The following is a 24,145-nucleotide window of genomic DNA, read 5'->3' as shown; positions in this document are numbered from 1 at the left end:
CGACAAACCCCGGCGGCTCCATGTACGGATTCTGCTGGTAGTTGGGCATCATCGGCATGCCGTAACCTTAAACGGCAGATAACCCACCATGTTATAGATCTAGTCCCAAAATCAGTGACCATATATTTCATAACATGTGGTGGCGCCATTCTGAGTGATTGTTAACGTGCCAACAAATTTAGACCTGATTTCGCTTCCTGGACAAAAGTCATCAGAAACCATCAGACTAGATCTGATGCATGAAGGAACGCAAGAAGAAACTGCAGAAACTCCACGACAAATACCTGGGAGTCAATTAACACCGATTGCATGAATGGAAGAATGCTTAAAAATAAAACTCCTCCATGTCACACAGACAAATAATTAAAAGACAAAACCATGAACTAAAAATGCAGAAATCATGCTATTGAAGAGGAAGTGCATATCAGCTGCATCCTGTCACATAGAGACAGCGGGGGGGGGGGGGGGGGGGGGCAGGCCCTTACCTAAACCGGGGTATCCGTAGTAAGGGTTGTAGGACAGGGGCATGGCCATCGGCACAGGCCACTGCAGGCCCTGCACAGGCATGTACGGCTGCGAAGGCTGGATGTAGAAGAAGGGTTTGTGGTGCTGGTCCTGAGGACGAGGCGCCCCGGAGCCCGGCGGCCGGCTGGGCTCCACGCGGCGGGTTTACGCCCCGAGGGCCCAGACCGAAGGGGTGCTGCATGTTTGACGCAGTTGCTGCCATATCTGACAAAGAGAATAGAAGCAACTCGGAATAACTTCAAATTCATCTAAAGACACAAAATGAGTTTCGCTGTTCTTGTTTTCCAACAAGAAACAAAAGCAAATTCACTTACATGCAGAAAGGAGAATGCCACTGACAAGCCGCTTCCGGTGTGCGTTCCCACTTGGAAAGCAAAGGCGTGGAGTCCCGGTATCGTTTGTCTTTTCAATCGTTGCGCTGATTGGCTGGAGTGTGGCTCCAGGTGACAGTTATCCAATTAGAGTTCAATGATCTTAGTTTAAAGCCAATGGAAATGTTTCTTTCAAGCCGGTGCCCGCCACTTTCCTGAGCGATGACAGATGACAAGCTAGGACTGGCTGAGGAGTTGGGAAGTTGATTGGCTTTAATTGACGACAGCAGACCTGCAGCTTGTCAGAATCAGTGTGTATGTGATCCTTTTACGAGCATTATTAATTAGTATAACATTTGTCCATTTAGTTAATGACCCACAAGAGCAAGCACTTCAGAGACAAAGGGAAGAACTTCCCTTTATTGGGCAGAAACCTTGGACAGAACCTAAGAGTCGTATATAGTGGGCGGCCATCTGTCGACCGGTTAGGTTGAGAAACAGAGAGAGGGACAGAGACAGCAGCTCAGTGTGTTATAGGTTTATTGATTATTGTATCGATTAACTGTAAGCTTTGTTGCCCTAGTGGGGCAATATGGCACAATGAGCTCTGTAAGGTAAGGAGGGGCCTGGCTGTTGAGGGCTTTAAAAGTGAGCAGACGGATTTCATATTCAATTTGTGTTCTAACAGGAAGCCAATGCAGAGACGCCAGTACACGGGAAACGCGTTCCCTCGGGTTTCGTGTGCACGACCGTATTTAATTCACATGAAATGCAGTAGTTTAAGGAGTTTTACTTCTGCTTGAAGACTCGACTAAATCTACAACATTCCTGAGACGCCATCAGGCATCTCTGGAAAGAGAAATGATTTCCTACTGCAGCCACATCTAGAAATCTAAGGTTAGATATAAATCACTGATGGACCAACATCCGATCCATAACAGAACCAAGCAGAACCCTGAATATATCTGATCTACCGGGTTCTCCAGATATTACATCTGATCCTCAAACACACCGTTGGAAGGCATAAATTATTCAGTTATTGTAGGATGAAATGATTCAACACAAAGCTTAAATAATAAGTCATTTATTGGACCGGCCCCAACCTGTGGTTCGTCATCCTTCAGCCCATTTGTGTTTGTGAAATCCTTTAGTGTCACTTAAGGTTATATATATATATATTCTTTAATTTTATCCCACAAAGAGGCTTTTCTTCGTGTCGTGCGTTTCACCTGGTGCCCAGAGTATTTATTAGATCATCCTGAAACAAGTACACCTTTGGGGAGGGGGGGGGGGGGGGGGGTACCTGAGGAGGAAAGAGAATGTCATTAAAAAGGATTTTCACCACGTTTGAATGGAGAACAAAGAAGTGCTTCACCTACAGTTCAACACGCTTCGTTCCAAAGTCAATCCAGGAGCCATCAACATCTGGATTCTCTCATCACAGAGCCTGAAAAACAAAAAACATAGAAATCCAGTGATAAGCCGTGCTGGCGTTAGCCACGCTGCAACATGAAACTCAGAGCCGGACCTCTTTCCCAGTGGAGCGGCGGCGGCGGCTCGTCGTCGTCGTCTCTCGGCCTGTGGTACATCACCTTCCTCTGAGCACTCATCTCTGACCGAGAGGCACGGGGAGAGTCAACACCGACGGAAACGAGTCATTTCAGAGGGTGTGAACGTGTTTAACCGTGTCAGAACCTTGTCGTTGCAGAGGAGCCGCCGGCCTCCTCCTGTGGATCGGGTCGCCGTCGCCCCGCCTGCTTTGTTCCGGGGAGGTCAAATCTTCCCTGAAGTGTCTGTCTGCAGAAGAGTCGACGTTCTACATGCATGTTCGGCGTGCTGATGATGGTCAGACCAGATAAAAGGGGAAGGTAACAGACGTACCCTGGCATGTTCTGCACCGCGGCTCTTTACTCATCTCGCCATCAACCAGCTCCTGCTTGCAGGGATTGCGACTCTCCTCCTGGTCGGCTCCGTCGGAGGGATCTTTGTACTGGCCTCTCTTATGCCACGGCCTCGCGGCGTGCTTCGGCGGGACAGAATGAGCCTTCCTGGCTCCGGAATGCTTCCTCGTGACCACCCTGACCGGCGGCTCGCACCCTCTCCCGTATCTGCCGTCCTCCTCGGAATCTCCGGCTTCATCCCTGTACGTCTTGGCGCTGTGGACTTTGCTCCTGCTTGCCGCTTTCGCGAGGCTTTTCCCGCAGCAGGAGCACGAGGATTTCTTCGAGCCCGGCGGCCACGCTTCTTCCACGTCCTCCGCCGCCTGCGACGACCCGCTCACGGCCTCCGCCAGCCTCCGGCCCGTGTACACGTGTTTGGGGAAGAGATCGGCGTCGTCCAGATCTGTCGAGAACATCTCGTCTCTGGAGGAAATCTCGTCCAGGGAGGGACTGAGGACACTCATCCGCTCACGGGTGGTGTGCATGGATAGGTAGTTGTAGAAGTAGGAAGCAGCAGGGGAGGAGAGGTGGCTGGCGGCGGCGGTGGCGCCCCCGGGCGTGAGACTGTCATAAGGCAGCTCGAGGATCTGAGAGCCTTCGTCAGCTTTCTGATGTTCCGTCTTTGAGTCTTCGTCTGCACATTCGTCATCTTGGAGTTTGGGCCGGTCGGAGCAGCCGGGCGGCACCGACTGCGTTTGATGCGAGACCGGATCCAGCTTCAGGAGGTCTTCACCGCACACGGGAGCGCTCAGGCCCGTCACCGAGGTATCTGGCTGGATACCCGTGACCGCTGCCTTTTCAAGACGGAGGAAGGATTCGTCTCCCGCCGGCCGCTCGGCCCTGGAACGCCCATCTTCGTGAACGGAGGAGGTATCGAGGGGCGACTCGTCTTCCATGCCTCCCGTCCAGGATGTCTGAGGGCTCAGGGTATCTACGCTCCTTTGGTTGGACTGGGTGTGACACGCCGCCGTCGTGGCGTCGCCGCACGCCGCTGGAGCCTCCAAATGGCTGCCATCAGGTTCTGGAGGCAGGCTCTGGCCCCGCTGCTCACTCTTCTTTTCCGCTCCCGGAGAAAACATCCCGGAAGACTGCGAGGCCACGCCCGAGTCCAGTTCTCTTTCCGCACACTGCATCTCGCCACCACGAAACTTGTCCAGACACTCGATCAGTTTGGTTATGGCGTCACTCGGGTCGGTTTGCGCCTCCGAACAAGCCGTTTCTCGACGGCCTTGAGGGTACGGCTGATACGGCTGGCGAGGCGCGTCGCTCCAGGGAGGACCCTGGAAGCGGGGCTCAAACACTCGCCTGTGTTCCATGGGGTACAGGGGGGCATGCGGGAAAGCATAGCCGGGATACTGCACGTACTGGTACGGGTGCATGTAAGGACGGGGGAAATTAAAACCTGGGGAATAAACCATTCGCATTGTGAGTTTCGGGGAATCGACTCCGGTTTATAGAGTTTAAGTGACTTCATACCTCCAGGCAGACCGTACTGGCTGTAAGGGTTGCTCAGCTGCCATTGAGGATAGAGGAAATAAGGTTGGGATGGCGGCTGGACGTAGAAAAAAGGTCTGGGATGTTGATTTCTTTGTGGTCCACTCCCAAATGCATGAGCCGGTTTGCCTTCCTCTGCGGGAAATAGTTGACATTTCAGTGTTAAAACTATTTCCCAGCCGAAAGAAAATTATCTGATTGAGATTTTAAAACAATAATGGGAAGAATTAAATTTATCAGTGAGGTTACCAAGTAATCTGCTATAACCCCCCCCCCAAAAAAAGCCCGTTTCTAAAACAGTTTTCAATTTGTACATTTGAATCCAGCTCAGTACGTTTGCACGAAATGAGTTAATAATCACCGTCCATCTTCTGTCACGTGTTGGCTCAACCTGCAAGAAATAAAATACCAGAGAGGGACCAAAGTAAGCAAATAAACATCCCTTGCTTCGAGCAATTAGATCGGAATTTTACAGAAGTAGAAACGTTTCACTCCCAGGTCGACATGACGTCCCACTAACAAAAGCCGAAGCGCGCCCCATCATCAGTCAAATAGAGAACACCTGCTGCGCTGCCCTGCGCGCCGCAAATCAATTACAAGCGGACGAGCCGCTACTTCCCTTCCGCAGCCAAAGCATGACAGACTCACATTTTTGCTTTCTGAAATAATTTTGGAATAGAAGTTTACTTAGCATATACAAAAAATGTTGTTTTTATTTGTTTGTGTAACTAAATCAGTGGATAGACACATTGAAACATTTACGAATTCAGAAATGTAACAAATCCTATTTGAAACCAGAAACCAAAATCAAAAATGAAGTGTTAAATAATTTACTAGGTGATAACAGCTGGATTCTTTTAGTATTTGAGGGGGTATTTTCGTATTTTAGTCAGTATTCTGATTTTGATTGTGATTATAGTCACCCTGATTTGTAACATAACACTGCCAACATTGTTTAAAAGCTTTGAATATATTTATTGTGCAGAAGTTTTAAATATTTTCGCGAAGCCGACAGACTCGCGAACACAGCTATAGATGTTGATGACGTAATCCACATCCGTATTGTTGTTTTCCTCTGATGTCGTGTTTCCATCTGTCCAGCAGGGGTCGCTGCTGCGTAGCGTTTATATTAATGGGACAGGAGGCTTTGCTTTGTGCGCATGCGCAGTCTCTCAGACTCGTCTCTGGCGCTTTGGGGGATGCGCTGAGAGGTTGTTCGCTGCTCGCTGCTCGCTGCTCGCTGCTTCTTCTACCCGACTGTTTAATGTCTAAATTCGGCTTCCCGGGGCTTACTTTGCTCTGACGAGAGAAGTCATTACGACGGTTGAGTGCGAGGACTCCATCTACGTTTACCGTAAGGAAGCGTGATTTTGTGTTGTGGTTATCTTGAAAAGTGTCTCTTGTCGGGTAGCTTACGCATAGTTAGCTTTTAGCAGTTAGCCTAGCTGTGTTTATGCTAGCGCTATGGCACTACGACCGGTCTTTTATGTTGGATGACGCAGACGTTTGTAATTATCATGTCCTTTTCAAAACGATGTTTACAATCGGGCTAATGAAAGCGGCCGTCACCTAGCTAGCATGCATCAACAGGCTCGCTAGGTCGTTAGCTAGCTGTTACATTACCCCGGAACTGTGGAGCGCAGAGAAGCTAACTTTGCTAACTTGCCGCGGGTGGTAATCTAGCAAGTGTTCCCTATTTCAGCTAGCAGTATAACATGTATTCGAGGCTAACTGATTAGGTCAATTGATCAAAGGCAAAGATGACCACTTTAGATGGACGTGTCCTTCGAAACAAAGGGGTAGGGATGGATTCCGGAATCGTTAGCTGACGTCGGTGAGTTGTGTGTTTTGCATCCCAGACGGGGGTTTGTTTTGGAAATGGTGGAAAGTGGGTTGGTGGTTAACGGTAACGTGCTAACACGTAGCTAGCCAGCATCCGGCGAGACAAAAAAACATTAAACACAAATACTTGGACAATTAACTTATCAATTAGAAGAGCGTTTGGGATAAATGTGACGTAAACTCAATCTTCATAACCTTGTTTATGAAGTTATTGCTGGTGGTTGCTAGTATCAGTAGCTAACAGATCAGGTTCACTGGTCAGAGGATGTTTGTAAAATGCACAACAAAGACATCCAGCTGAAAGGATGAGAGAACACACACGACCGCATTGTGTTTATTCTTTCTGCCATAAAGTATATCCGCAGTGATTGTGTTAAAACACGCCGTTAGTCGACAGCATTCATGGGCGGTGCTTAAAGTTACTGAAGGTACGAGCAGCGGAACTTCAATCTGTGTTCCTGCCTGTTTGATTGGAAGCACTATGGCCTGTGAACATTGTCTCACCTTTTCCCTTCATCATATCGTCATAAACATTGATCTGTCTTAATCTATAATCTATAACCTCCTGCAGATTTTGTTGACAGTTGATAGATGCTGTCTTATTTAATTTGAGGTGACAGGCACTAGCTCAGTCTCTGCGTTTTAGAATTCAGAGTCTTGTCTTCAGGCGGGCTTGTGGATGTCTGCGTTGAGCGTTTGATGGGCGACAGGAGAAGCGGGACCATAGCACAGGACTCTGGAGTTTTAATTCCGGTGCTCCATCTCTAAAAGATCATGGACAGAAGTGTAGCTTTTACTCGGTACCCGTCATGGCAAACTGTTTAGAGCTTTATAATCTCTAGGAATTATGTTAAGTGATGAGTGTGCATCCCCGGTTACCGTGCGGTTCTGACTGGACTATTTCAGGATGTGTGTTTGATGCAAATCATTCTGAAGACAGTTTAAATGTGTCTTTCGTCTGTCTCTGGGTAAGAGTGCGTCTCCCCCCCCCCCCCCCTGTGTTTTTCAGACAAGCACTGACGTGGTGACAGTCGTGCTCTACCTCTGGTCCCCGGTACCTCAGACATCACACGGACCCACAACGGGGAACCCCCCCCCCGACTGGCACTCGTTAGCCTGAACGCAGCAACGTTCTCCTCTGGATCTGTGGAGCGCCTCCGCTTGGGCCTGTGGGGGTGTTGAAGAACCGACTCCCACATTCACCTCAAAAAGTACTTTTCCTGGTTAGCTTGAGTCCGGTTCTGCCGGCCGTGTGACTTTTCAAAACTGGGGCGCGATTCATGGGATGCGACGATGTCGGATCTCAGCGAGCGCAGGCCGGTCAACACGGACTACGCCGTCTCCCTCCTGGAGCAGCTCAAGTTCTTCTACGAGCAGAAGTTACTGACCGACGTCGTGCTGCTGGTCGAGGACTCGGAGTTCCCGTGCCACAAGATGGTGCTGGCCACGTGTAGCTCCTATTTCAGGTGAGGTCGCCGCATCGTTGTCGGTGCGGCGCTCCGGGGGGGGGGGGGCTCATTCTGAGGCTTCCTCCCATTGGTCTACGGCGGTTTCAATGAATAAATAACGCACCGTGCAACACTGAGCTTCTGTGTTTAACGAATAAAGTGACCCCCCCCCCCCCAATGGTTGAGGTTAAACGTAGGTGCAGCGTGCTAGTTACGGCTCTAAGTGCTCGCCTACAGCTAGCGTTAGCCGCTCTGTATGCGGAGCACGGAGACCGAGCTCAAGTTGATCTCTGAAGCAGTTCTCTTGTCTCTGACTCATCTCTACGTGGAATAAATGATTCATTCTCTGACCTGCCGTTCTGCGGATGTATCCCCCCCCCCCGGGAGGCCTCACTTGTACGCAGAACCTTGCATAATGAAGTGTGTGTGTGTGTGTGCATTGCGGTGACGATGAAGAGCAGCAGGCTCCGCTCTGGGAATAGTCCGTCTGTACGCGGCGGGCGCCCCGTGGAACTCTCTGTCTCGCCCCTCCCTCGCTCCTCCGCTGCGCACTCGCGTGCATTCCAAGAAAAGGTCTCGACAACCCGATGCACTCGCACCCACCGCGCCGCGATCTTTCCCGCTGTTTCCCCTCCACGCCCGCGATCTGGTGCGAGCATGAAAGCGTTTCCCTCGCAGGGTTCAGAGGCGTCGCGCGGCTTCCTCTCGTACACCTCCTCTCTTCACAAGCGTCGCTTCAGGGGAAGCGGGAGACCGCAGGAGAGGGGAAAGTCTGGTCACGTAGGTTTGGGTGAGAGATGGAGGGAGAGGGGGGGGGGGGTGCGGGGTTGCGTAATACAGCCCGAGTGCCGTTAAAGAGGCCTCCGGGCACACCTTTAGCTTCCTTTGCCCCGTTTACCTGTAAACGTGTCTGACGTCGTAGATCTCTGTCCGCGGTGGCAGAGAGAGGCCGGTTGGACGCGCCGTTAGCCCAAACGGGTCACGCTAAAGGTCATTGGCGGTCCGATGTAACCTTGTAAACGTAAAACATGCATCCTCTCTGTACCGGCGTTCTGTGGAGCTTCGGTTCCAACGTGCCGACGTGAGGACATCCGGGTTCCCTTTGATGTCTTGTTTGGCGTCGATGCGTTGACCGATGACCTCGCGTCTCCGCCGTCGTCGTTCCCGCAGGGCGATGTTCATGAGCGGCCTCAGCGAGAGCAAGCAGACCCACGTCCACCTGAGGAACGTGGACGCCGCCACCCTGCAGATCATCATCGCCTACGCCTACACGGGTCACCTGGCCATCAACGACAGCACGGTGGAGCCGCTCTACGAGACCGCCTGCTTCCTGCAGGTCTGTCCCCGGAAAAAGGACCACGGCAAAGCCGGCCTCTCGGCGTCACCCCCCCCCCTTGTCCTCTTGTCTTTTAGGTGGAGGACGTCTTGCTGCAGTGCAGAGACTACCTGGTGAAGAAGATCAACGCCGAGAACTGCGTGCGCATGCTGAGCATCGGCGACCTGTTCAGCTGCAGCGAGCTGAAGCAGAGCGCCAAGCGCATGGTGGAGCACAAGTTCCCCGTGGTCTACAGGCAGGAGGCGTTCCTGCAGCTCTCGCACGAGCTGCTGGTGGACGTCCTGAGCAGCGACAACCTCAACGTGGAGAAGGAGGAGACGGTGCGGGAGGCGGCCATGCTCTGGCTGGAGTACAACATGGAGGCGCGCTCGCAGCACCTGTCCTCCGTGCTCAGCCAGATCCGCATCGACGCGCTCTCGGAGGTGACGCAGCGCGCCTGGTTCCAGGGCCTGCCGCCCAACGACAAGTCCGTGGTGGTGCAGGGCCTCTACAAGTCCATGCCCAAGTTCTTCAAGCCCCGGCTGGGCATGACCAAAGAGGAGATGCTCATCTTCATGGAGGCCGCGTCGGAGGCGCGGGCCGAGGGCTACGCGATGGCCACGTCCGTGCCCCTGACGGCGGTGTGCTACAGCCCGCAGGCGGAGAAAGTGTACAAGCTCAGCAACCCCCCGGGGGACCTGCAGAAGGTCGGCACGCTGGTCGCCCCGGACAACGACGTGTTCATCGCCGGCGGCCAGGTCCCGCTCAAGAACGTGATCGGCGGCGGCGGCAAGCTGCAGTCGCTGTTCCACTCGGTGGACAGCTTCTTCTGGTTGGACGCGCAGCAGAACGCCTGGGTGCCCAAGGCGCCCATGCTCTGCGCCCGCATCAAGCCCTCGCTGGTCCACTGCGACGGCTACATCTACGCCATCGGCGGCGACAACGTCGGCGGGGAGCTGAACAAGCGCACCGTGGAGCGCTACGACTGCGAGAAGGACGAGTGGCGCATGACGAGCCCGCTGCCGCTGGCGTGGAACTGGATCACCTCCGTGGTGGCGCACAGCTGCATCTGGGTGCTGACCCACGACCTGATGTACTGCTACTTCCCCCGCGCCGACGCCTGGGTCGAGATGGCGATGCGCAAGACCAGCCGCTGCTTCGCCACGGCGGCGGCCTTCGGCGACCTCATCTTCTACATCGGCGGCCTCCACGTGATCAGCAGCTCGGGCGCCCGCCTGCCCGCGGGCACCGTCGACGGCTCGGCCGTCACCGTGGAGATCTACGACATCAAGAAGAACGAGTGGCGCGCGGCCGCCAACATCCCCGCCAAGCGCTACTCGGACCCGTGCGTGCGCGCCGTGGTGCTGCTCGGCTCGCTGTGCATCTTCATCCGGGAGACCCACATGAACGAGCGCGCCAAGTACGCCATCTACCAGTACGACGCGGAACTGGACCGCTGGTACCTGAGGCAGCCCGTGTCCGAGCGCGTGCTCTGGGACATGGGCAAGGACTTCCGCTGCGCCGTGGGGAAGCTGTACCCCTCCTGCCTGCAGGAGTCGCCGTGGAAACCCCCGGCCTGCTTCTTCTCCCCGGACGGCGGCGAGGAGTTCGAGGTCGACGGGGAGCTGGTGACCCTGCCTCCCGTATAGGGGGGGGGGGGGGTGAAAGGGTTTATTTGTTGTGGAGGGATCTCTGGAATTCCGGGCTCCAGCCGCTGCTGAAGGACAAACGCAGCCCGGAAAGACGCCCCTCAAATACGAGTCACCTGAAAAGTTCTGGGGGGGGGGGGGGGGGGGGGGGGGTTCTTCTCTTTATTTTGTCCTTTGTGACATCTGTTAAATATTATTAAAAGTCTGTCATACTGTTTCTACAATGTGATAATCTGTACACCAGCTCATTTTCGTGATGATGATGACGCACTTGACTGGTGAACAACTCCACCAGAATCCCTCCTCCTCTTCCTCCTCTTCCTCCTCTTCTCACCACTGAAAGGAACATGCCACTGAAAATCTGTCGTCAGAGCATCAGAAGGATCCGATGGGCTCGAAAAGGAGGCGGCGTTAGCGTTAGCATCGAACAGAGGAAGTTTGTCCTAATTTTTTCAACAACTTCCTTTCACTCCAAAGAATCGTCGTTAAACTACAAATTCCAAGTCGCTCAATCGATGGGAGAGGTTTCCAGGCGGGTAGCTTTGTTCAGAGGTTCGATCCGGTTAGTGTTGTAAAATATTGGTTCTGACATTGTGTTACATGGGATTGTGTGCGGGATTAATCACCAGGATTATAGTCAAACCCCCCCCCCCCAATAAATTCACAATCATGCTAATCTAAAAGTCTTCGGTTTAGATCCAAAGCTGGAGCTCAAGAGGATGTTTTGTTTTGTGGAAATTTTTAATCCCAAATTGAAATTGATTTGGGATTGAGTTTCCAAGATGGCGCAGGAAACGGCTTCAGGCTCCCGCGTTAAGTTTTAGGACCTCCGTTTGGACTCCGCTTTCTCTTTTTCCATACTTTGTCATTTCATTTTGAAACTCTTTGATCCTCTGAGGTCGGTTTTCAGGTGTTCCTTCTTACGGGCAGGATCCAATCTGAGGGGCCGGACGGGGGCGGTGACGGGCGGCTGCAGGTCCAGCCGCCCGTCACGTGACCGCGGTCTTTCCTCTCTGCGAACACACACAACTCACAAACAGGTTTCAGGCTCATGCATTGTTTTTATTTTAATTTCCAAGCTGCTGAAATATATATTTTTCATAACTGTGTTAGTGTGGGGAGAATAACCAGGTCTATTTTGTAATGGTGTCTTTTTATTTTATTTAATATCAGACATTACTGTAGCGTGCCTGTGGTTCGATGTCTATTTCCGTGCCGGCTGTCGGTTCTCTCATGTGAATATTGAGGATTCGCGCTGCTGATTGGTTGCGAGAGGAGGGGGGCTGGCCCAAGGCTGGGAAATCGTCATGGTAACCACCAGTAGTATTAGAGGAGGCGGGACCTGGAGGGGTGTGGTCTTCCTCCGACCTTTAAAAACATGAGCACAGGTGCTCCATGGTAAACCTGACTAGCATGTTTGGCTGCATCATATTCCTTTGGCACTGTATTTTGAACGAACGTTAATTTATTAATAAAAACATACCAAAAACGTTCCTGAAACGGACTTCCGGTGGCTTTTTGTCTGCTTGTTGTGGGCGTTTCGAGCCCCGCCCACGGTATGCTAATGAGAGCAGGGCGTACGTGTCCGTTCCGGGCCGGGGTCGGTGGGTTCGGGTGTCGCCGCCACCGAATTGTTTCCAGACAGCACATTGGTGCGTTTTTGTCCGGACACACGCGCACACGCACACACACACACACACACACTTACTGACCTCTGTTTGTACCCACGCAAACAGTGATGCAAGAGAATAATTTTTATTTCCTGTTCAGTGAAATAAACATCTACTATATATATATATATTTTTTTTTAATACAGCAAATCATAGATTATCACCGTTGACTCAAATACATTAAAATCATCTGTCAGGAGAATGTTCTGTGATATTCAGTTCACAGTACACTCATTTGTTTTTAAATACAAAATGTAAATATATCACCGGGGCATAAAAAAAAATGACACAAAAGCAAAATGTTCTTAAACAATCCAGAAAACAAAAACAAATTCAACGACATTATTTTACAGCGTGTCTGTAGCATGCTCACTGGACGGCTTTTAATCCAACCGTTTGATTCATTGATTATTTGAAACATGGAGGGGAAATGTCCTTTACCTGAGGCAAAGAGTCGACAGAACGCGCAGTGGTCCACAGGTCAGGAGGAAACATCCAAATTTATCAAATCATACGCAACAAATAAAAATATCCATCTTCAGATTTACGAGAGAAATGCACGAGTGTGCGTGTTTAACAGCAAAGTATAAAAACACCTGTCAGACAAGCTGCAGGGTTCAGGTTGGGTTTCATCACACAATCAAGGACTTTTAGGAATATAACGGTTACTATGGCAACAGCAATTAAACATTGCATCCGTGCTGACTGGAGCTGAAATAACTACTTAACTGCATAATTTTAAGCTTTGGGAATGGAATACTTGTATTTTTTAAATGTGACCTCTCTTTAATTTAACCGTGAATCGGGCGAAACGAGCCGCTGAGCGTGAAACACGCGGAATTTAAAATCTGCCGTTCCATCAGATCTTCTGCCATTTTGTTTTTCCTCCGTAATATCGTCGGTTACGTGGATGAACTTTTTAGAAATCTGCAGCAACGGGTGAACGGCGGAAACCGGACAGGAACGTCAGCGACAACCGGGCGGTCGGACGGGGCGGAGCCTGCTGGGGTTTCTGGGGGTTTGATCATTCAGGTTCTGCCTCGCGGCGTGAAGGCGGGGCTTCCTGCCTGGGTTCTCAGGCCCGGGCTCCGAGCTCCCTCTGCTGAAGATGGGAGGACGAGGAGACGGTGGCGTTAGGGTTTGACCTCGCCGGCGGGCTCTGGACACGCCTGGGGCGTTCCGGCTGAGGGCTGGGCCAACGTGGAGAACCAGGAGGACATGGCCGACTTGGCGCTGGTCAGCGCTCCGCCCACCGACTGACCTGAAAGCAGAGTGAAGAGTTCATCGACGTCACCGGCCCCCGCCTGGGAGGATCCGGAGGACGGTTCGGTTTCCCGGGCGACCTTACCTACGACCTTTCCCGTCTGGACCACGCTCCGGCTGGTGGTGATCACGGCGTTCCCGATCTTCTTCCCTCTCTCGCTGTTCTGCACCGAGCTGCAAAGCAGGAAAACCAAAAAGGTTCACAAGCCAGGTGTGAACGCGCCTCACCTCCGAGTCCCGTCGTTGGAATTCTTCCCCCCCTTTCCAGGAAACAAACTCAACAAAAGGTTCCGGTTGCTAAAAGCTCGCCCGGCCCGTTAGAGGTGAAAACCCGGATCTGCTTTTTCCGGTACGGCTGAGAAAACCAAAGGCGTTTTGTTTTTTTCCAGGTTTCTGAGCCGGTGGGGAAGATTTTCCTTCTGACAGTCGGTAAACACTCGTCCCTGCCGCTCCCCATCGCCGTGGAGACGGAGCCGTTTATCTGCCGCCGTGCCCTTGCATCTCGGCATGCGGCGCCGTTTATCGTTCTCATTCCTCTTCTCCTGAATCCTCCTCCTCCAGGCTGACGCTGCTCTGGAGTTTGTTTGTACGTGTGTGCGTGTGTGTGTGTGTGAGTGTGTGTGTGTGTGTGTGTGTGTCGCACATGAAAGACGAGAGGCTGTGGATGGAGTCATCTTCCGTCCACGCTCTCCTGGAATGAAACTGGAGCTGAAGTCTTATAATCGATGACCTCGGCGTCCTCGGGGTTCAAACCGACGGTTGCGTTTTTTCTCTGGATTATATTTAACTTTTTTTTTTGTTTGTTTTATATTTAATTGTTTAGGAAGTTTAGAGCCTCCTCAAAGGTAAGACAGGGACTGAATTCTTACTCTGAATGTCAACTGGGGAAACAAAAATGTAATATCTATACTTAAAATAAGACAAACGAGTTCCAATCAGACACCTGGCAAGGGTTTGAATCTCTAATGACTAAAATGAAAAAGGTTAAATTAATTAGAAAATTGATTTCTAATAGCCACTTTATGCATTCGACTATTAAGGGACTCTATGCAATGGCATCTTCTCACCACAGGAGGGCAGTCAAACACAGATCTGCACTGTAGCGTGGAATACAAGCCGCACGTAACTCACTGTGAGAGTCGCAGCTTCACGTCGGCCACGCTGTAGTTTCCCTGGAAGGGGTGTCTGCAAAACGGAGAGGAAACGGTGAGGAAACGGTGAGGAAACTGAGAGGAAACGGTGAGGAAACGGTGAGGAAACGGTGAGGAAACGGTGAGGAAACGGCGAGGAAACGGAGAGGAAACGGTGAGGAAACGGAGAGGAAACGGTGAGGAAACGGAGAGGAAACGGTGAGGAAACGGAGAGGAAACGGAGAGGAAACGGTGAGGAAACGGAGAGGAAACGGAGAGGAAACGCAGAGGAAACGGTGAGGAAAGGTGAGGAAACGGAGAGGAAACGGAGAGGAAACGGAGAGGAAACGGATCACTGAAACGCAAACGGGGTTCTGAGATCAAAGCGAAGCAACAGCCCCTCCACCTACCCCGGGGTGACGGCGGTCATGGCCGGGTGCTCGTTGTTGGACCACAGCCGGAAGTTGTGGGTAATCTTCCACGCCGTGACGAACGGCGTGCCGTAATCAGCCAGCAGCCTCTCGTTGTCTGAACACAGACGACACGACGGATCGTTAGAACGGCTCGCCATCGATCAGCGACTGCCCCCCCCCCCGCCCCCACCTTGCTGTAGCACAGAGGACAACAGGGAGTGGAGGTAGAGGGTGAACTGGGCTCGGATCCACTCGTCCCCCCCCTCCCAGCCCGTCCCGTCCAGGAAGACGTCGTCGCGGTTCTCCGTCACGTGTTTGACCACGTAGTCGATGAACCGCAGGTCCGCCGTGGTCAGGCTCAGGGTCCTCCGGAGCTCCGGGTCCTGGATCTGGATCCCGACTTCGTCCACCTTCGACGCGAGACGGGAAACAACCAGGCTTCAGTTTGAGGAGCGACGCTGAGACGCTTCCCGTGCCGGCGGGACGCACGTCGACGACGGCGTCGCTGAGGTGCCTCTGCTGACGGAAGAGGATGTTGGTCGCCCCGGCAACGAATCCGCGCACCGTGACATCCGACAGGAGGTGATGCTGCTGCAGAGCCATGTAGGGCAGACACAGGTAACCCTGGCAACGGTAAAGGTCACAGAGCGCGTCAGGCAGGAAGCGCGCGAGGCGGCGGCGGCGGCGTCTTCCTCGCTCGCTACCTTGGTGAAGATGGCGAGCGGCAGGCCGTAGTGATCCTCCTCCAGCCCGGACACCAGTCCCTGGACGGCCCCCCCGTGACCCCCGACCGCCTGCGGCTGCACCGTGATGGGGATCCCCGGCCTGGAGTCGAAAGCATCCGTGAGCTCCGGGCCCGCCTCCGTCCCCGCCCCCTCCCCCACCTGCTTGGGAGCGCTCTCTTCCAACACGCCGGGGTCCAGCGTCTCCCAGTCGCTCTCGGAGGACTCGGGGGACGCGCGGGACGGCGGCTTGAGGAGGTGGTCGTTCCCCTCCGTGCCGTTTCCGGAAGGCAGAGGCTCCGATGCCGCCGGGGCGGCGGCGGCGATGTCGGCGGCGGACACGGAGACAAACTCTTCAGCTCCCGGGACGCCCGGGTCGTCCGACGTGCTGCTCTTCGGTCTGTAGTGGGACGAGTCCACCAGGCCGTGCTCGATCATACCTGCACAAACCCGATCGAACGAGAAGGTCGCGTCGGTTTAACCAAGGTCGGCTTTAAAGCTCGGGGATTGGCGCGTTCCGTTTGGGCGCGGCTGACCTGGGAAAAGCGACAGAAGCGTCATCAGAGCTCCGACCAGCCGGTTGACGGGAGACACGTAGAAGAGCACCTGCAGAGAGGAGAGGAAGCCGTCGAGCGGCGTCCTCCAGGAACGACGGCGGCGAAGCGGCAAGCAGCGCGACCGTACCTTCTTCTCCAGCAGGACGAGCTTGAAGAGGACGAGAACCTGCGACAGTCGCGGGGGACAGACGTCAGACTCAAGAGCAAAACGGTGGCGTCGCCGGGCTCTCTGTGATTTCCTACCTTGTGGCGAAAGTTCAAGATTAAATCTCTCGGTGATAACCCTGGGGGGGCGGGAGGGGGGGGCATTTGAGTGCCGTTAACCACAATCACCAGAAACACGGACGGACGGACGGACGGCTTCACCTACCAAGGTAAACCTGCGAGCCCTCCATGGCCGACCCCCCCAGGGAGCCGTTCATGTGGTCGTACAGCTCCTGCGGGGCGAGAGAGGGATGCAAGGAGGTCAAACGGTTCAAAGTTCAAACAGACGGGCGGAGTTAAAAGAGACGGGTGGAGTTAAAACAGACGGGCGGAGTTAAACCAGACGGGTGGAGTTAAACCAGACGGGTGGAGTTAAACCAGACGGGTGGAGTTAAACCAGACGGGCAGAGTTGAAACAGACGGGCGGAGTTAAACCAGACGGGCGGAGTTAAACCGGACGGGCGGAGTTAAACCAGACGGGCGGAGTTAAACCGGACGGGCGGAGTTAAACCAGACGGGTGGAGTTAAAACAGAGGGGTGGAGTTAAAACATGTCGCAGCAGCAGCTCCACAGCCTCACCTTTAAAATGGAGATCTGTGAGAAGTCTTTCTCCTCGAAGTAGGCGTGTGTGATGAGCTGCAGCTTGGCCTGCAGGAGGCCGTAGAGAGGCTGCAAAGCAGAGCGCAGCATCAGCGCCCCCCCCCCCCCTCAGGGAGAGATCCTTCATGTCGGACGGCGACAGACCGCTCACCACTCGACTGAGGACGCAGACGCTCTTCTGGACCGTCTCCCTGGTGACGTCAGCCTGGCGGACTTTCAGGTCCTGGGGAGGGAGCGAGGGCGTTGAAATGGAACGCCGCGCAGACGGCGTGCGTTCAAAACCTCACGGCGACCGTTCCACACGACTGACCTTCGCTTCTATCTGCCGGTAACAGGAAACTCCGTAGACGCACCGCGTGCCTCCGCCCAGCGGGGGCAGGTGGAAAAACACCGTGTCTGCAAAGCAGGCGTCACGTTAACGCACATTAAGCGCCCCCCCCCCCCGTTCAGGCGCTCCGACTCCGGACGAGCTCGTCCTGCTCTGCTAAAGTCGAGCTTCACGCTGTAAAAAGTTCCCGTCACTCAGAAACACAAAATGACCGGAGGTCACGCGTCCGTTTTTCGGGGCGTGTTTTCTACATTTGGGTTTCGACGTGCCTTCCTGGTAGTTGTGCGCCCCGTCGGGAAGCGCCAGGAACGGCAGATACTTCCACTCTTCCGGCAGCAGGTTACTGTCGTGACCTCCGTCTGGAATCAATGGCGGGAACGCGAATTCCACCTGATGAGGAAAGAAACTAAAGTCAGCGGCTTTTCCTGGTTGGTCAGGTTTGGATGATAAACCGGGACATGAACTAAAACAGCCGGTCCTCCCCGCGGCCCCGCCTCCGGCCGGCTGCTGCGGGCGTCCTTAAAACCTGCTGGTCCTGAATGCCTCACATAAAAAAAAAAAAGGACAATGATTCACTCACTGAGGATAAAGTGCTATAAAGTACACTCCCTGAGAAGGTCTCTATTAAATCAGCGTGATGGATGGCAGGTGGACAAAAGGGGGCGGGGAGCCGAGAGAGAGGTGTTCAGGCTGTAAAAGAATAGGGGTCAAAGGGCCAGGGAGCTAATCCGACACCCAGCCGGGCATCGCTGCCTGCTGGTAAACAAAGAGCATGCGCCGTGTCTTTATATGCATTATTTTGCTTCAACGCAGCGGCTGCTTTCAAGGCGTCGGGCTAAACGGCCGACAGAAAGCAGCTCCTGAATCTTTCAGCAGCGACGACACCGAAGCGCCGCGTTCGATTGTTTTTTGCAGCCGCCAGCTTGACCGATAAAATGGACGCAATGTGAAGACGATGCCTCCAGGAAGCATTAGAAGGCACTTAAGGCGAATGCTTCTCGTGCACATGCTTCTCGTGCACATGCTTCTCGTGCACATGCTTCTCGTGCACTTCCACTGATTAGCTGCTGCAGCGTTTATCTTCCAGGAGACTGAGCGATGTCTGACAATTTAAACGTTAAAGCCATGGCAGAAAATAAATGTCACTTAAATTTAATTTTAAAAAAATTTCTAGCAAACACTCTTAAATAACGGCAACAGTATGAATTGAATATCATCGGTGGTTATTACACGCGCAACAATAGTTATTCAGCAGTAATTACGCTCGTTGTTGATCCAGGTATTAAATCTGACAGTTCTGTTTGACGTTAATTAAAAGACTCCTGAAATGGAAAATACTGTTTCCAGGAGCACAAAGGAGGAAGCTGAGCCCTGTGATTAAAACAAACAAACAAACAAACAAACAAACAAACAGGCAACACACGTTACATAAGCCAGAGAGCCCGCAGCGAGACAGCCTGAATGAACCGCCGCCATTCACAGGGATTCGAGCCATTAAGCAGCCAAAACACGCACATTTACAGGGAGAATGTTCATGTTGTTAGCTGCGTATGGAAAGAAGCTAGCTACCAATTAGCTGCGTTAGCAGGCTGTATCGGTTAACATACCTGGCAACCCTTTTTATGGTGAAACCCAACCACGACGATGTGCAGCACGGGTCCCTTCGGGTCGTCCCTGCCGTGAGACTCCATTCCCCCCCCCGGTTATATTGATCGTCCGATATTAGGAGGGGGCGGGAGGGGGGAGGGGGATGTAAACACAGTCAAAATAATGCCCTGATCCGTTTCCTTGGAGGCGACAGGGACGGGCGCGAGCTCAAAACAAGCGCGAGCTCAAAACAAGCGCGAGCTCAAAACAAGCACGAGCGACCCTCTTCCGCTTCGTCCCACCGTCCCAAAGGCTAAACGGCGCGAGAGAGTTCACTGCTGCGCACGTCGAGGTTCGTCGTGAAAACGGCTCCTCGCCGCTTTGCGGGGGGGGGGCATGACGTCACGACAGGAGGCGGCAACAATTAACGCGATATAGTTGCATAGTTAATTAATGCACATTAAAATTGAGCAACAAAACACGAGAGATAAAGCAATACTGTATGAATTAAATAGTTTATCACAAGATTGATCAGTTAATAAATAATAATAATAATAATAATAAACACACCCAACATTTAACACAAGCTTTTTTTAAATTGTTCCACCAAACTCCAGTCTCTTACAATAGTTGATTTTCCACAATTAAAGAAATATGTATTCGGGGGAGGGGGGGGGGGGGGGTGGTAAAAAGTTAAAAGTAAAAATAGCACTTTGTCCGGCAGTCCTGTCAGATTAACGAACCTGTGGCGATGAAATCTTGATCTTGCTCGGCTCTCTTTGTTGCAATAGCAGAATGACGTAGTTTTGAGCCGCAAAGCATGCGTCATCATGTGGAAACGCTCGACTATAATTTAATTATTATAATTACATAATGTAATCTTCGGGTAATTTCCTTGTCAATTATATATTATATGTTGCATGTTCTTCTAAATCAGTCCATTTTTCAAATCAGAAACGGGACGCCTTGCAGATGAGTATTTTGTCTTTATTTATTCTGCAACGATAAATGAAATAACCACTCGCTTTTATTTATTATTATTTATTTATTATTATTTTTCTGAAACGACTATCTATTTATAAAAAAACATAATTGGATTTATTATGTAGATTATTTGTCGATCTTCCACGGATCCGTGTGACTGCATTTTGTTCGATGATTCATGTTCGATTGCATTGGCCTGTCCTCTGACATTCTTTGATCGATTGCTTCTGCCTGCACCCGGAATACTTAAATTGAACATGGCGGCTACTTCTGCGACAAACCCATCACAGTTGCTCCCGCTTGGTTTGTAAACGTTTTATGGTGAAGAGTTCAGGTTTTCGATATGAATGAATTCGGGTTTTAGAATCGGAACGCCTTGTTTCTCTCTGACGCGGACGTTGGCGGGTTTTACTCTTAGCTAGTTAGCATTAGCATCAAGCCCGCATGATACTCGTTCACAATTCAAAGTTTTGCTAACAGAGCTACCGTAGCAGACCGCTTCGACAGATATATCTTGTTTTGTACGTGATACAGAATTTAATTTGGACCAGGAAATATGTTATTGGCATTAAAACGACTTATTTGTCTACGCAACGTTCGTACGTAAAGCATTATACGAGAGGGAAGCATAGTTTAGGCTCTTTAATTCACTTTGCTTCTCCTCATAGAGCTTGTGGATAAATGTATCGGCTCGAGGATTCACATAGTCATGAAAACCGACAAAGAGATCGTCGGCACCCTGCTGGGCTTCGACGACTTCGTCAGTATCCTTTGCAAACGACGCTTTTCGTCGTGTCGAATCAACCGCACGATCAATCGGCTGTTTCTCCGCGGTGGTTCTCATCCTTCACTCGAGTGTTTCAGACATGGTTCTGGAGGATGTGACGGAATTGTAAGTACGCTCGTTTCGCGTGAAGCGCGTCGTTCTAACCGTTCGTTTAATAAACTCGTTCTTGCATTTGTGATTCAGTGAAATCACGCCGGAGGGAAGGAGGATAACCAAATTGGACCAGATCCTCCTCAATGGCAATAACATCACCATGGTACGTGAATCTCGAGCACATCCGGTGCTTATTACTCCAATGGGCACTTTTTATCTCACACCCCTGAAAAACTGCCGTATTTTTCAGTGTATTTTATATGTGAATATTGTATTTTTTGCAGCTCATACCCGGAGGAGAAGGTCCTGAAGTATGAGAATCACCACGGAATACATTCATGTGTTTTCCTGCTCCTTAGTTCATCAAGATATCTTTGTTGTTGTGTCATTTCTTTCTTGATCTTCTGGGAAAATATTTTTCTAACGAGTTTCCTTATTGAGTTTTTGTTTTAGGAAAGGTAAAAGCTTTTTTTTCTTTTTTTTTTTTAAGGGAAAGTTGGATGGTTAGCCATCTTGTTTTAGGTTGTGTAACCAAAATGTACTGTTGGAACAAAGAGTCAACATAAAACAGCAGTGAGAACGTTTCCATCTGGTTGTTTAATTCTTTAAGAAGAACACTTATGACGCCACATTTTAATTGATTGTTAATTTGCACTGAGCCACAGGCGTTTGTAGCGTCTGCTCCAGGTCCTCTTCTCTCCTGCTTCAGTACATGGGAGGTTTCTCCTCTCCTTTTGGGTTTGTCACCTTATCCAGATTTTTGCTGATGATGTCGTGCATCTCAGCCTGCAGGGAACGGAGAGAACAATGAATGACTTTCTTCGACGGACTCGTGATAAATCTTCAGTGGGTTTAGTCTTCACTCACGTAGAAGCCGCGAATGTCGAGAACGATCACTCTGATATCCGAGTAGACGGCCTCGTCCTTCTCGTGGACAAGTGAGCGGTAGTCCATCTGACGTTAAAGATGTTTGAATATGTATCATTAACGCTTTAAAGAGCAACTTATTCTGCATTTCATATTGTCAACAAATTCCATAAAACCATGTGACGACCAGAAAGATCTGCTCGCAAGGTTCTGAAACTAACGGGAGAGAGTACTGTATTTGCCAGGACTATTTAATCCACAGTGCACCTAAAACTGAATGTGATGGGGCTACTCTTAAACGAAGGTAGGAAATGACCTTTAAAGGTTTAACTCACCACATGAGTCATTTTGGAGGCTTTAGCAACAGCGTCTCCCCTCTCTGTATAGTACCTGGAAAAAATACAGCGAATATCAGGAAATATAATACTCAAAAAAAGGCAGCCAAAAATTACATGTTGCTTCTAAAAAAGGTACATATCCTGCCGTCTTAATTTCCCATTCATTATTTGCCGGAGCAGCTGGAGAACTAGACTCTATTTTAGACGAAGCGTTCTCCTCCACTGCCTTCAACAGAAACGACATTCTGTCCGTCCTACTTGTTGAAGTTGGTCTGGAAAGCATCGACTTTCGTTCTCACCGCACCGATTCTCTCCAAGATTTTTTCCTGTGGTCGAAAAATAAACGCGCGACTCGTCAGAACTTCATTTTACCAAACTGGGTCACTGTATTTGAAGAGGATGCACATGGAAATATACCTGGACTTCAACGCCAAAGTCATTCCCATCTTCTATTTTTGGGATGAGGTGCTGAATCCAGCAGGAGACCTACGACAAAATGGGTTCATTTAACAAAAAGAAACCATTTGTTTTTACCCAATTCCACATTTTACAGAGGAAATAGCTCATCGATCCTCTTCACAATGAGCATAATTCACTCACGGTGATGATGGCCTCTCTAAAGGCAACAATCTCTGGTTTCACCTTCTCCAGAATATTCATAATTTTCTCATTTCCTTGGATGAAGCCACATATTGGAGCTGAAAGACAAAAAGGAGAAATAAGTTGTCCCGTCCTTGATGTTGTGCGAAGATGCCAAGAAAACAACAGTTTACCTTTCTTCTTTTTCTTTTCATCATTCTCAGTCTCCATTTCCTGTGAAATTGAGTTTATATGGTCAAAAATAGACACTTGTTACCATTACAGGACTTCTTCTGTCAGGTGAGACACTATTATGATGAAGTACGAGTTGCAGAGGAATCCTGTTTATGTGCTCTAAATGACAGATGTTTGTTATTTACCATCTGGGCCCCCTGCATTTAAAAGTGTTTCTGATTGTTTCCGGTCTCACCTCGTCCTCTGGGGAAGGAGGATCTGGGACGGGGATCTCCAGAGGAGCCTGGATCAGCGACATGTCGCTGATTCTGAGGGCATCGTCCTGAAAACACACACCGTGGGTAAAGGAGAGCGTTGTAGATTAAATAAAGGATTCTGTTTCTGAATACTGACCCTCAGCAGCGCATCCAGCTGGAGAATCTTCTGAGGGATGTGGGAGGAGAACAAATCCTCAGCCTGGAAAACAGAATGGTTAGTGTTGAAGATGCTTTTCGGTGAATGCGCGTGTTATTCTGTGACTCGGCAAACCTCTTGATACAGCGACCGTCGGAAGTTTTCCACCTATGGAAAATAGAAGTGGATGAAAAACATGATATTGAAAATGCTGACTCATTTTCTGGATCTACTTTCGTTTTTACGCCACAAGGTTTTTTCTTTTTAATCCGTGTCTTTAACAAGCGGAACTGACTGTTTTCCAACACGTAAACGGAAAATTTTCACAAACTGCCGGAATAAAATGAACTATTTTGTTGAAGTCATTGATTTCAGTCGGTCACCTGTTGCGTCTGATTATAGTTGGAACGTCAATTTACCTTCTCTTCATTTGCGCTGTCTATCTTAGGAGTTGATATCTTAGGCATGCTTCAGACTTTAAAGATGGCAGGCAAAAAAATAAAATAAATCCGGTTAGGTTTTCAAGTGAAAGCAGATCTGTGCAAGGACAAGACAAAACAGAACGACTCAGTTCCTTTACTTCCTTTTTACTTTCGGTTTGGTGCGGAATAATGCGCCTCCCAATATCCTTGCGTGAATATACAAGAGAGGAGGAGCTAAACAAGCAATAAGGAAACAAAGAAAGAAAGACACAAACAAAGAAACTCATATAAAAATAAATAAAAACGTTCGACGTCGCTGTCTGATATTATGAACAACAAAATCTCAAGTAATACCGGAAGTGACGACATCAACCGTCCGATCACAGAGACCGCAACGCATGAGTTTTTTTTAATTAAATAAAATAAATTCTGAACTTGAACCAAAATAGTTTTGGACGTGTTTTCGAGTGTTTGTATTTGACAGAACCG

The 24,145-nt window shown here is 50.6% G+C and overlaps 5 protein-coding genes across 6 annotated transcripts; 2 read left to right on the top strand and 3 right to left on the bottom strand.

The window, feature by feature from the left end:
• Nucleotides 1-2,254: 2,254 nt before the first annotated feature.
• Nucleotides 2,255-4,638, bottom strand: buc (bucky ball). The gene is made up of 6 exons (XM_068748285.1): nt 4,632-4,638; nt 4,253-4,405; nt 2,718-4,178; nt 2,532-2,633; nt 2,365-2,448; nt 2,255-2,283 (listed from the first exon to the last, which is right to left on the bottom strand). The coding sequence occupies exons 1-6, from the start codon at nt 4,636-4,638 to the stop codon at nt 2,255-2,257; spliced, it is 1,836 nt and encodes a 611-aa protein (XP_068604386.1).
• A 2,767-nt stretch (nt 4,639-7,405) lies between these two features.
• Nucleotides 7,406-10,529, top strand: kbtbd2 (kelch repeat and BTB (POZ) domain containing 2). The gene is made up of 3 exons (XM_068748164.1): nt 7,406-7,578; nt 8,731-8,896; nt 8,974-10,529. The coding sequence occupies exons 1-3, from the start codon at nt 7,406-7,408 to the stop codon at nt 10,522-10,524; spliced, it is 1,890 nt and encodes a 629-aa protein (XP_068604265.1). The 3' UTR covers nt 10,525-10,529.
• Nucleotides 10,530-12,294: 1,765 nt separating this feature from the next.
• Nucleotides 12,295-19,102, bottom strand: avl9 (AVL9 homolog (S. cerevisiase)). The gene is made up of 16 exons (XM_068747962.1): nt 19,019-19,102; nt 17,681-17,801; nt 17,394-17,479; nt 17,235-17,306; nt 17,063-17,152; nt 16,650-16,716; nt 16,523-16,563; nt 16,407-16,445; nt 16,259-16,328; nt 15,705-16,162; nt 15,490-15,624; nt 15,191-15,410; nt 14,998-15,115; nt 14,589-14,642; nt 13,543-13,631; nt 12,295-13,455 (listed from the first exon to the last, which is right to left on the bottom strand). The coding sequence occupies exons 1-16, from the start codon at nt 19,100-19,102 to the stop codon at nt 13,328-13,330; spliced, it is 1,872 nt and encodes a 623-aa protein (XP_068604063.1). The 3' UTR covers nt 12,295-13,327.
• Nucleotides 19,103-20,208: 1,106 nt separating this feature from the next.
• lsm5 (LSM5 homolog, U6 small nuclear RNA and mRNA degradation associated) lies at nt 20,209-21,283 on the top strand. Its single transcript, XM_068747729.1, has 5 exons — nt 20,209-20,285; nt 20,651-20,746; nt 20,847-20,874; nt 20,953-21,025; nt 21,147-21,283. Exons 1-5 carry the CDS (start codon nt 20,240-20,242, stop codon nt 21,177-21,179), a joined length of 276 nt encoding a protein of 91 aa, XP_068603830.1. The 5' UTR covers nt 20,209-20,239; the 3' UTR covers nt 21,180-21,283.
• A 157-nt stretch (nt 21,284-21,440) lies between these two features.
• On the bottom strand, nt 21,441-24,143 carry psme2 (proteasome activator subunit 2). 2 transcript variants are annotated; one of them, XM_068747728.1, is made up of 12 exons: nt 24,011-24,143; nt 23,654-23,771; nt 23,370-23,402; nt 23,235-23,297; nt 23,077-23,163; nt 22,841-22,880; nt 22,668-22,765; nt 22,485-22,553; nt 22,326-22,393; nt 22,065-22,119; nt 21,730-21,816; nt 21,441-21,648 (listed from the first exon to the last, which is right to left on the bottom strand). In XM_068747728.1, exons 2-12 carry the CDS (start codon nt 23,699-23,701, stop codon nt 21,568-21,570), a joined length of 729 nt encoding a protein of 242 aa, XP_068603829.1. In that variant the 5' UTR covers nt 23,702-23,771; nt 24,011-24,143; the 3' UTR covers nt 21,441-21,567. The 2 variants fall into 2 exon arrangements, with proteins under 2 accessions (XP_068603829.1, XP_068603828.1); XM_068747727.1 differs by lacking the exon at nt 24,011-24,143 and having other exon boundaries at nt 23,654-23,995.
• Between the last annotated feature and the right edge of the window lie 2 nt (nt 24,144-24,145).

Source organism: Brachionichthys hirsutus, chromosome 14 (assembly GCF_040956055.1).
Source record: "Brachionichthys hirsutus isolate HB-005 chromosome 14, CSIRO-AGI_Bhir_v1, whole genome shotgun sequence".
In the NCBI taxonomy this organism is placed as follows: domain Eukaryota; kingdom Metazoa; phylum Chordata; class Actinopteri; order Lophiiformes; family Brachionichthyidae; genus Brachionichthys; species Brachionichthys hirsutus.
Note: the sequence above shows the minus strand (reverse complement) of the source record. Positions and strands in the feature narration are given on the sequence as shown.

Excerpts from the sequence above, each read along its gene's own strand:
- buc (XM_068748285.1), bottom strand. Across the intron at positions 4,179-4,252 it reads CCAGTACGGTCTGCCTGGAG|GTTTTAATTTCCCCCGTCCT; the intron begins GTATGAAGTCAC and ends TTTATTCCCCAG. Across the intron at positions 2,634-2,717 it reads GCGGTGCAGAACATGCCAGG|ACAGACACTTCAGGGAAGAT; the intron begins GTACGTCTGTTA and ends ACTCTTCTGCAG.
- kbtbd2 (XM_068748164.1), top strand. The coding sequence starts at position 7,406 with ATGTCGGATCTCAGCGAGCGCAGGCCGGTCAACACGGACTACGCCGTC. Across the intron at positions 7,579-8,730 it reads ACGTGTAGCTCCTATTTCAG|GGCGATGTTCATGAGCGGCC; the intron begins GTGAGGTCGCCG and ends TCGTTCCCGCAG. Across the intron at positions 8,897-8,973 it reads AGACCGCCTGCTTCCTGCAG|GTGGAGGACGTCTTGCTGCA; the intron begins GTCTGTCCCCGG and ends CTTGTCTTTTAG.
- avl9 (XM_068747962.1), bottom strand. The coding sequence starts at position 19,102 with ATGGAGTCTCACGGCAGGGACGACCCGAAGGGACCCGTGCTGCACATC. Across the intron at positions 17,153-17,234 it reads TCTGCGTCCTCAGTCGAGTG|CCTCTCTACGGCCTCCTGCA; the intron begins GTGAGCGGTCTG and ends TCTGCTTTGCAG. Across the intron at positions 16,564-16,649 it reads GGGCTCGCAGGTTTACCTTG|GGTTATCACCGAGAGATTTA; the intron begins GTAGGTGAAGCC and ends CCGCCCCCCCAG.
- lsm5 (XM_068747729.1), top strand. The coding sequence starts at position 20,240 with ATGGCGGCTACTTCTGCGACAAACCCATCACAGTTGCTCCCGCTTG. Across the intron at positions 20,875-20,952 it reads CTGGAGGATGTGACGGAATT|TGAAATCACGCCGGAGGGAA; the intron begins GTAAGTACGCTC and ends TTTGTGATTCAG. Across the intron at positions 21,026-21,146 it reads ATGGCAATAACATCACCATG|CTCATACCCGGAGGAGAAGG; the intron begins GTACGTGAATCT and ends TATTTTTTGCAG.
- psme2 (XM_068747728.1), bottom strand. The coding sequence starts at position 23,701 with ATGCCTAAGATATCAACTCCTAAGATAGACAGCGCAAATGAAGAGAAG. Across the intron at positions 22,554-22,667 it reads TTAGAGAGGCCATCATCACC|GTCTCCTGCTGGATTCAGCA; the intron begins GTGAGTGAATTA and ends ATTTTGTCGTAG. Across the intron at positions 21,817-22,064 it reads CCTCCAAAATGACTCATGTG|ATGGACTACCGCTCACTTGT; the intron begins GTGAGTTAAACC and ends CTTTAACGTCAG.